The sequence below is a fragment of the Lampetra fluviatilis genome, chromosome 26 (genome assembly GCF_964198595.1).
Source record: "Lampetra fluviatilis chromosome 26, kcLamFluv1.1, whole genome shotgun sequence".
In the NCBI taxonomy this organism is placed as follows: Eukaryota; Metazoa; Chordata; class Hyperoartia; order Petromyzontiformes; family Petromyzontidae; genus Lampetra; species Lampetra fluviatilis.
In genome coordinates this window covers 11,628,149-11,639,453 of record NC_136300.1, presented here as the reverse complement: position 1 = coordinate 11,639,453, position 11,305 = coordinate 11,628,149, and the positions used below count along the sequence as shown (strand labels likewise).

The 11,305-nt window shown below is 58.6% G+C and overlaps 1 protein-coding gene across 1 annotated transcript; it reads left to right on the top strand.

Moving 5' to 3' along the window:
- Positions 1-2,386: 2,386 nt before the first annotated feature.
- Positions 2,387-10,794, top strand: COG8 (component of oligomeric golgi complex 8). Its single transcript, XM_078868779.1, is given in 5 exon segments — positions 2,387-2,951; positions 3,601-4,525; positions 7,809-7,977; positions 10,113-10,366; positions 10,368-10,794. Coding segments are annotated over 5 exon segments (2,034 nt in total). The 5' UTR covers positions 2,387-2,451; the 3' UTR covers positions 10,554-10,794.
- Positions 10,795-11,305: the final 511 nt, after the last annotated feature.

The following is an 11,305-nucleotide window of genomic DNA, read 5'->3' as shown; positions in this document are numbered from 1 at the left end:
ATGTTGTTGGTGATGTTGTTGTTGATGTTATTTTTGTTGTTGCTTTTGTTGTTGTATTTACTAACACAGCTAACGGTGGCTGTGTTAGTGAATGTAACTCAGAGAGTCGAAAATAGCTGCTAACATAGGTAGGTAGGAAGAGAACAACACAGCCAGTTATGACCTAAACTGGTAATAACGTCCTTCCAGTTATTGTTAAGTTTGTACCCATCTTCTCGGTTAAAATTGTGTCTGTGTTTATATATCTGGATGGCTTCATGAACGAATCTTTGCTGATAGCCAGTGGGTTTTAAGAGTACCTTCGTCTTGGCAAAATCAATTTCGTGTGTGCCCACAGCATTAAAAGGTGATGGTTTTGATTGGGTCCTCAGATGGTTCTTTCCATAACGGTTGAGCTTTACGGATTGTGTAGTCTGAATATCCATTCTTCTTGAGGGCTTGATGTACGTGCTCCAGTTCACTGGCTAGATGGTGATAGTGGGAAATACAACGAGCTTTATGGTATAGTTTTGAAGAGGGAATTCTGGGATGGATGGTGGTGGGAGTCAGGCTTTAGGTAGGCATCCATATGGGTGGATTTCCTGTAGACAGTGTCCCATTGAGCCATCAGGTCTCTTATAGATTAAAGCATCCAATAATGGTAATTTGCCTTCCTTTTCCACCTCCATGGTGAATGTGATGGCTGGGTGTATGTAATTGATGTGGTTGAGGAATTGGTCCAGAGCTGATAGGCCATGTGGCCAGATGATGAACGTATCATCTACGTATCTCTTCCACACGGACGTAGGGTGGATGCCTGGATTGGATCTGTCTCAAATTTCTCCATGAAAACATTGGCTACACCTGTGGGATAAGGAAGAACACATTGGGGTACCTTCAACTTTGTTTGTAGAATGTTCCATTCCAGGTGAAGTAAGTGTTGGTGAGGCAGTGTCTAACCAGGGCCGGTACATCAGCATTCAGTCTTTGTTGAACCAAATCTTCAATGATTGTAATGGTGTCAGGCACATAAACTTTGGTAAATAAAGACACCACATCGAAACTGACAAGCAAATCACCTGGAGATAGTGAGATTTTCTTTATTGAAGATATCAAGTGAGCTGAGTTAAGTACAGCTGAGGTGGTCTTACCAGTGAATGGTTACAAGGTCTCAGACATAAATCGGGTCAGTTTGTAGATGGGTGAGCTCATAGTGGAGACGATAGGACGGAGTGGTGTACCTTCTTTATGGATTTTTGGTAAGCCATAAAAGCTGGGTGGTCCAGCAGCAGAGGGTTTTAAGGAAAGCCACTTGGTTGGTTCGATTAAAGATGTTGAATCAGTCATGATGTTATTTGTTTTTGTAACCAGGCGGTTGGTAGGATCTCTATTGATTTTGGTATAGCTGCCATCATTAAGAAGGTCCTGAATTGTGTTATTGTATGTGGTTTTGTCCATGATGACAGTGGCATTGCCCTTGTCGGCTGAGAGGATGACTATTTCATCTCTCTTTTTTAGTTGAGAAAGCTTAAGGCGCTCATCCTTGCTGATGTTGCTAATATGTGTCTTAGCATTTTTGAGGATTGCTACGTCTGCAGGAATGTGTCCCAAACCCTTAAGGGCACTGGTCAATTATATCATCAACTGGGATGTGTTTAGAGGTGACTGAGAAATTCAACCCTTTAGCTAAAACAAATTTTAGGCTGTCGGAAATTGGGCTGTTGCTCTGATTGATAACAATCTTGTCACCATATAACTTTTAAATGTATGGATCTGGCTTCTTGGAAAGGCGGTTGAACTTGGAAATCAGGTTATCTTTGCATGGCGGCTTGCCATCCGTTGCCTCCTCCATGTGGCGATGGCTCTTTCCGAGCTATCTCCGATCTTACATTTACAAGCAAATTTCTTACATTGACATGCTATTCTCTCACAATACAATGGCCACTCCCACAACTTCGTTTGTCAAGATTTCTCCGATCTTACATTTACATGCAAATTTCATCTCTAGCCCCGCCCACTGACCCTTACCACCTTTAACACTGACCAAAATAAAACGTGGTACTGTACCGTACTTTCACATTAAACATAGTGCGCTAAACGGTAATGAGAAGCTCGACACAATGCAGGACCACCACCAGATCTCGGAACAAACAAATTCCTCCCACACAAACACCAGTTCCCGGACTGCTCGGGTTAAACCCCGGGACAGGTGGCAACCACAACGCAAACCGCGGGGACCCGGGCGGCAACTTTAATAAACATTGCCACCGTGGCCAGATCCGCCTTCACATTCCACAGTCCGCATAGGCGACTCCCGCCGTGTCGGCTCTTTTGATTGGGTCGCGCCGCAGCACGCGCTCAGCATCGACCAATGGGAGGCGTCGACACGGCTAGCCGCGCTAATACGCTGTACGCTTTTCAAACGCTTTTCGCCAGGAAGAAACCCACCGCCGCCACCGCGCGCCTCGGACCATGGCCACGGCGATTGAGGACGAGGTCGAGGACGAGCTCGACTCGCTCGCCTCGCTGCTCGGCGACTCGCTGCCGGCGGGCTGGCGCGACAGCGGCGACGTGGGCCTCTACCTGCGCGAGCTGAGCTCGCACGGGGTCGAGTGGCTGCGGCGGGAGCCGGAGCGCCTCGCCGAGGAGCGAGGCCGCGTCCAGCAGCAGACGCGCGAGCTCGCCTACCACGACCACGGCACCTTCGTGCAGACGGCCGAGTGCTCGGCGCGGGTGCTGCGCGACTTCGGCGACGTGGAGGAGCGCCTGGGGGCCCTGCTCGACAAGCTGCCCGCCTTCGGCGAGCGCTGCCGACGCTTCGCGCGCGACGCCGAAGGCCTCGGGGCCCAGCGGCGCACGAACGCGCTGACGCTGGGCCGCCACACCGAGCTGCTGGAGCTGCTCGAGGCGCCGCAGCTCATGGACACGTGCGTGCGCAACGCCTACTACGACGAGGCCCTGGAGCTGCTCGAGTAGGTCACCACCCACACCTCCACCCCCCCCCCCCCCGCGAGTATACGTGACCCCCACCCCCCGCGCGAGTGCACGTGACCCCCACCCCCCCCGCGAGTATCCGTGACCCCCACCCCGCAATTATACGTGACCCCCCTACCCGCGAGTCTACGTGACCCCAACCCCCCCGCGCGAGTCTACGTGACCCCCACCACCCCCTCCCCACCGTGAGTAGAGGTGACCATTCTGAATTGGTGCCTCGACTCCCCGACCTGGTGACCTGACCTGGTCACCTCGCACGGAGCCTCCACGGTGGATCCAAGTGCAGTCTCCCGACTCATCCACCACCCTGCCCGTGTCTCCTCTCCGGCTGCCGCTCTCTTTGTGTGCTCGGAAGAATGTCTACTACCCGAAACGTCGCCTATTATAGCCATATACTTGTTGTTTTCATTTGAAGGCCATACACAGTGTTGTTGACGAATGTGTTGGAGGTTTGTTTGTTGTTTGTGCACCTCTGCCAACGCAGCAGAAGCAGCATCGCCACATTATCCGGCCACCCTAATGACATCAGCCCAACTCCGAGCGCCGGTCGCGGCTGAGCTTGATTCCCACCGCTGACCCCACCGCTGACCCCCCACCCTCCCCCCGCCGCTGTCCACCTCCACGCAGGTACGTGAAGCGCCTTGAGAAGCGCCACGCCTCCATCCCCGTGGTGGCCGCCATCGTGAGCGAGGTGCGCGCCTCCGCGCAGCTCATGCTCAGCCAGCTGCTGCAGCAGCTGCGCACGGCGCTGGCGCTGCCCGCGTGCCTCCGCGCCGTGGGCTACCTGCGCCGCATGCGCGCCTTCTCCGAGGCCGAGCTGCGCCTCAAGTTCCTGCAGGCGCGCGACGCCTGGCTCGCCGCGGTGCTGTCGGCGTTGCCGCGCGACGACCCCTACGCCCACGTCGCCAAGACGGTGGAGGCCTGCCGCGTGCACCTCTTCGACGTCGTCACGCAGTACCGCGCCGTCTTCGCCGACGACGACGCGCCGCACGAGGCTTCGTCGTCGGGCGGCGGCGTCGGCGAGCGGGACCCGGCCCGCGAGGGGGCCCTCTTCCACGCGTGGGTGGCGCGCAAGGTGGCGGACTTCCTCGCGACGCTGCGCGCGGCCCTCCGCGCCGGCGTGGGCCCGCGTCTCGACGCCCTCGTGGGCCAGTGCTTCTACTTCGGCCTGTCGTTCGGGCGCGTGGGCGCCGACTTCCGCGCGCTGCTGGCGCCGCTCTTCCAGGAGGCGGCACGCGAGGCGCTGGCGCGGGCGCTGGCCGAGGCGGGCGACGCGTTCCGGGACGACATGGACGCCTACACGCTCGTGGCGACGCCGCTCAAGCTGACGGGCGGCGCGGGAATCCGCCCGGAGAGAGGGGTTGGCGCCCAGGGTGCGGCAACCTCGCAGCAGGCCGGAGCGTTGTTGCAGCCGCCGGCGACGCTCATGGACTTCCCGCCGCTGGCGTACTTCCTCAACAACGTCCTGGCGGCGTTCAACGAGCTGCGGCTGTGCTGCCCGCTCGCGCTGGCGGAGGATGTTGGGGCCTGCGTGGAGGCCACGCTGGTTGGGGTGAGGTCGGGGTGTGGGTGTGGTTTGGGGCGGTGAGGGGGGTAGTTGAGGTGAGGTTGAGGTGTGGTCAAGGTGAGGTCGGGGTGTGGGTGAGGTTGGGGGTTGGGTCGATGTGAGTGCAGTCAGGCTGTGGTTGGTGTGTAGTTGGGGTGTGGGTGAGGTGGTATGGTCGGGGTGAGGTTGGGGTGTAGGTTGAGGTGAGGTCGGGACGTGTGTACAAAGCCGCTGCTAGTGGAGGGTGGTGGCTGTCGGGACCGGCTGGTTCAGATCTCACTTGCCACCGCTGCCACCGCTGTCCTTGCACTCCTGACACTCTCGCAGCAAACAACGCTCGCCCAATCCCGGTGCTGACGAACAGCAGCCCACATGGTCGCATCACCCACAGCCTGGCAGGGGGTCTGCCAACGGCAGATGGCAGGTGTGCATTTGCACGTTGACTTGTAAACTACGTTAGGTCGAGCGCGTACGTGACAATTGGATTGCGTCTGCGGTGCCGGTAAATGGCAAATGCTGGAAAAGCCAGGGGCTCGTAGGGAGAGTCCAGGCTGAACTGCTCTCAAACAGACGGCTCCTGGTTCACCCTTGTTGCGATGATGTGCATGTACCATTGCGACGACATGCATGTGCGTACATCGTAAGTAAAAGGCCATGCGGGAGGGCGTGTGGCACAGTTTGGCACCAGCTATCGTAGAGTTCGGTCGTGTGGCGACAGTTCTCTGCGGTGAGTACAATGTATTTAAAGACAGCAGCGCTATGCCTCTCTAACTGAAATTAACACTAACCGCGTGCACGTTCCGAGATTCAGTGGTGAATGGGACTCCACCTGCAACTTGCAGACGTTTCGGAAAGGGTGAATGATGTTCCAGACCTATTGTCTTTCCGCTGCTGGATGAGGGCCTCCCACAAGCCGTACGGGTCGTATTTGACCATACTTCACCACGCTGGGTCAGTGCGGGAGACTCGGCGTGGTTTTCGTGTGTAATTGAAATGCCAGGCGTTGGTGGTTATGCTGCACGTGGCCGTAGACTAACATTGCCCATAGACTAACACTATCCATTGACTGACACTGCCCATAGACTAACACTGACCTTAGACTTACACTGCCCATAGATTAACACTGCCCATAGACTAACACTGCCCATAGACTAACACTACCCATACACTAACACTGCCCATAGACAAACACTGCGCATAGACTAACACTCCCCGTAGATTAACACTGCCCATAGATTAACACTGCCCACAGACTAACACTCCCTGTAGACAAACACTGCCCATAGACTAACACTGCCCTTAGACTAACACTGCCCATAGACAAACACTACCCATACACTAACACTGCCCATAGACAAACGCTGCCCATACACTAACACTACCCATAGATTAACACTGCCCACAGACTAACACTCCCTGTAGACTAACACTGCCCTTAGACTAACACTGCCCTTAGATGAACACTGCCCTAAGATGAACACTGCCCTTAGACTAACACTGCCCATAGACAAACACTGCCCATAGATTAACACTGCCCTTAGATGAACACTGCCCTTAGACTAACAAACCGAAGAGTAATATTATGGACAGAGCTAAATGGAAGGAAGGAGGCCGTAGTCTCCGACCCCTTTGAGAGAGGACACGGCTCACGTAGAAAGGGAGGGCATCTTTTCACGAGGGGTTTGAGTCGCTCAGAGGGCCGACTGGCAGCTGAAGGTGCCGGGCGCCGCTGTGTGCACGTGCCCGCACCTCACAAGCGATCGTATTGACCGCGATTGCCATGACATTCCGACACTGTTTACGGAACGCGTCTTGGCAGCGCCGGCCGCTCGGCAGACTCCCGCCCGGCTGTTTATGCGCTCGGAGGGGAAAAAAGAAATACCGGCATTGATTTGGATCAAAGCTGGACTGTCAACGGCCCCTGGGTTCTGTGAAGCCGCGAGACTGCACTGTACTTCCAGCAATCGCCCCCTTTATTTAAAGCAGGTGACACGAGCTCAGACGAATTCTGCAAGGCAGGTGTGGGCATTCCACACTCGTCACCGGCCGTGATCGGTCCACTGCTGTGGGTTAAGGCCGCCCCTCCGAGCCGTCGGTTCGTGTCAGTCCTCTGGGACGAGAGTCGGAGGGAGGACATCGACATTTGTGTGTCGGGGTCATGCGGTTTGTAAAGTTAGGAGGCCGCGATTGCCAATTCTGATGATGCCATCACACCTCACCGCTGTTGCTGCTGCCGCCTGCCAGTCGTCGTCGGTAATGTTCTAATTTTAGATGCGCAATTTCCTGTGTCCTCGTAAGGAGGAATGCCGCTCCTAACGGAAAATGTATTCTGAAAGAAACGTTTCAGAGTTGGGCTCCGTCCGGCCGTCCTCGGCTCAATGATCAATCTGCGGTTCTTGGTCAGATGTGTCTCGTATTTACGCTAGCGTGACCTCGCCTCTCAACCCCGCTGTCTCACCAACTGTTGTGCCACCCAGAAGTTACCGAATGATCTCGTCAGATCCTTGGAAGCCGCGTAAAGTGTGAGCCCGGTTTACACTCGGATGGAGAGGCTGCCCAGGAACACCAGGTGTTGTAGGCATGGGCTTCGAGTACGTCTGCTTGGTGCTCTGAATGTTAGCCAGCTCGTGTGCATGGCTGTTCTCTGGGCAGTTTCTTACCACGTGCCAAACACTCTTGGAGAAGAGTGTTTAGTCTTAAGATGATACGGGGATCTCTATTTGTGCGCGTGTGTGTGGGGAGCGGCAGTGTCGCGGTTGGCACGCTACGCTACGAACCCGGCGACCCGAGTTAAATTCCCGCTCACGGCCAACACCGGTGACGATTATCTGAACCAGTCCTAGTCCTCCCCTAGGTTGATTCAGCCTCAAATGAGTACCTGGTGAGATGTGTTAACATCGCCACTGGGGAGACAAAGGCGGCCGGGCATGGTGCTGGCCACGCACCCCCTCGTGTGGCGTGCCGGCCTTCATAAGCGCCACTCGCTGACAGCACTTGCCCCAACAGTCTGTTAAGCTCATACGGGTGATCTTCGTCTTTTGTGTGCATTAAGCGCAGCAGTCAGCGCTGCACTGTGCTACTCACCCGGCGACCCGAGTTCAATTCCCGCTCACGGTCAACACCGGTGACGATTATCTGGACCGGTCCCGGGCCTCCCCAAGGTCGACTCTACCTCAAATGCGGCGCCTTGCCGGCCTTCATAGGCGTGACTCGCCGCCGATGTAACAGCACTTGCCCCAACAGTCCGTTGAAGCTACACGGGGGATTGTTGTCTTTGTGCTGTGGGCAGGCGGTGGACGCGGTGCTGGCATTCCACCGCGCGGAGGAGCCGGCGATGAGCACCCGCGAGGCGGAGCTGTTCGCGCGCTTCTGCGCTGCGCTGGCGCGGGAGCTGGCGCCGCACCTCGACCGCTGCCTGCAGGCACTGTTCCCCCCCGCGGAGCTCGCACGCGCACTCGGTGGGGGGCAAGCACACGCACGCGCACGCACACACCCACGCACGCACCCACGCACGCACGCACACACCCACGTACACACCCACGCACACACCCACGCACAAACCCACGCACACACCCACGCACACACCCACGCACACACCCACGCACACACGCACACACGCACGCACGCACACACTCACGCACACACCCACGCACACACCCATGCACACACCCACGCACACACCCACGCACACACCTACGCACACACCCACGCACGCACCCACGCACGCACCCACGCACGCACCCACGCACGCACACACCCACGCACACACCCACGCACACACGCACGCACCCACGCACGCACACACCCACGCACACACCCACGCACAAACCCACGCCCACACCCACGCACACACCCACGCACACACCCACGCACACACCCACGCACACACCCACGCACACACCCACGCACACACCCACGCACACACCCACGCACACACACACATAGACATAGATCAAGCCGCGTCGCCTCTAGCAAGATGTCCGGGGCAAGTGCCGTTAGCGGGCAACGATAAGAGGTGGGGCGTGGCGAGTACCACGCCCGCCCGTCCGCCTTTGTCTCCCCAATGACGATGTTGATGACACACTCATTTAAAATGGAGTGGATGTAGGGTAAAACCAGGACCGGTTCAAATATTCGCCATTATTATTGATGGTGAGCGGAAAATCGAACTCGGGTCGCCGGGTTCATAGCGCCGTGCGCTGACGTCTACATCAACCAATCCCCACATGCTCGCGCACCCGTACACGCACACACGCCCGCTCACGCACCCATACACGCACACACGCCCGCTCACGCACCCATACACGCACGCACACACGCCCGCTCACGCACCCGTACACGCACACACGCCCGCTCACGCACCCGTACACGCACACACGCCCGCTCACGCACCCATACACGCACGCACACACGCCCGCTCACGCACCCGTACACGCACACACGCCCGCTCACGCACCCGTACACGCACACACGCCCGCTCACGCACCCATACACGCACACACGCCCGCTCACGCACCCGTACACGCACACACGCCCGCTCACGCACCCATACACGCACACACGCCCGCTCACGCACCCATACATGCACACACGCCCGCTCACGCACCCGTACACGCACACACGCCCGCTCACGCACCCATACACGCACACGCCCGCTCACGCACCCATACACGCACACACGCCCGCTCACGCACCCATACACGCACACACGCCCGCTCACGCACCCGTACACGCACACACGCCCGCTCACGCACCCATACACGCACACACGCCCGCTCACGCACCCGTACACGCACACACGCCCGCTCACGCACCCGTACACGCACACATGCCCGCTCACGCACCCGTACACGCACACACGCCCGCTCACGCACCCATACACGCACACACGCCCGCTCACGCACCCGTACACGCACACACGCCCGCTCACGCACCCATACACGCACACACGCCCGCTCACGCACCCATACACGCACACACGCCCGCTCACGCACCCATACACGCACACGCGCCCGCTCACGCACCCATACACGCACACATGCCCGCTCACGCACCCATACACGCACACACGCCCGCTCACGCACCCGTACACGCACACACGCCCGCTCACGCACCCGTACACGCACACACGCCCGCTCACGCACCCATACACGCACACACGCCCGCTCACGCACCCATACACGCACACACGCCCGCTCACGCACCCGTACACGCACACATGCACTACTGTGCACACGCCTGTGTACAGATTACCAGCGTCTGACCACAGTCAGACGCTGGTAATCTGTGTCGATTGCCGGGCAGCATTCGTCACCATAGTTGGTTCCGAGCCACCGGTTGTAAATTCCGCATTCCCCTGGCAGGTCCCACTTCCCTCCGTGCCGTACACAAATCGCTCTCTAAGCCATGTGTGAGCTCTCCCCGAGGCCTGGGCGGAATGCTGAGTGGTGCTCTGCTCGTGTCCCCGTGTGCCGGTGCCTCCGTGTCTCTGTGTTCCCCGTGTCTCCGTGTCCCCGTGTCCCTTATGTACCCCTGTCTCCGTGTCTCCCATGTTCACCGTGTCCCCGTGTGCCTGCCGTCTGCTTGCTTGCAGGTGTCTCGCTGGCCCATCTCTCGCGCCTGGGCCACCTCGGCCGCTTGGACGTGGAGGCCATCATCGCCCCCCTGGCGCCGCTGCTCCCTCCCGCGCCGCCCGAGCTGCCCCCCCTCACGCCGCCACCGCTCGTGCCAGCGCCTCCCCAGTCGGGGCCCCCGCCTCCCCCGCCCGCAAGCAGTGGCCCGCCCGCAAGCAGTGGCTCGCCCGCAAGCAGTGGCTCGCCCCAACCGATCGCCGTTCTCGCGTCGGTCCCCCCCCATCCTCCCGGACGGCCCGCCGCTTGCCACCGAGGCCCAGCCCCCGCCGCGGGACCCAAGTCCTGCTTCGGACGCTCCGTCCGGAACAACGCCGGCCCCCCAGGATGCCCAAACAGCAGCGGCAGAAGAAGAAGGAGAAGGGCCCCCCACGATTTCAGGGAGCCAGGCGGAGGAGGATTGAGAGAGAATCGAGGTTGAGGCAGCTTGTAGTGACGTCGTGCTGCTTCCCCCCCTCCACTGAGTGAGACTGGTGGTGACCCCGGGTGGGGGGGTGTTGGAGGGGGCTGATGACCTCTGCTCGGTTCACATAGGTCACAACGGCCGTAGGAGAGCGCCGTTTTTGAAGCGGACGCTGCTCATCACCTGGGACCGCGGCGCTCTGGGGGCGACGTTTTGATCCTGAAGAGAGGGTGGAGGTTGGTGGGCGGGAGGTGGTTGGGGGGTGGTGGGGGTGTTAAGGATTTGGGAGATGGTGGTGCAGCAGAAGGAGACCATTTTAAATGTCGGTGTTCGTCTGGGGTCAGACTCGCACTGTAATTGTCAACGGGTTTGTGGCAGCGATGTTAAAGTTTGGGGGGAGGCAAGTCACCATGGGTGCGGGGGTGGTGCCCTATCGAGTCGACCATTTCCCCATGAGAACTCTTAATTGTTGGCTAGGGGGCACAGCTTATGGCTCATCTCCTCTGTCTGAAAGTTGTTTGTGGGGGGGGGCACAGCTGTTCCCTCTGCCCCTCCCCCTCCCCGTGTTGTTGTTGAGTTGCGTGCTCGCTGCTGTTGTGCGTTCCCGCACTGACATTTGATTGGAAGCTCTGGGCCGTGCGTGTCGCGGATCGGGAGATAACACCGTGTTTGTGGGTTGTGTAACGCGTGTTGCAACAGTGGGTGGGTGGTGGGTGTGTGGGCGCGTGTGTACGAGCACGCGGGGAGCAGTGG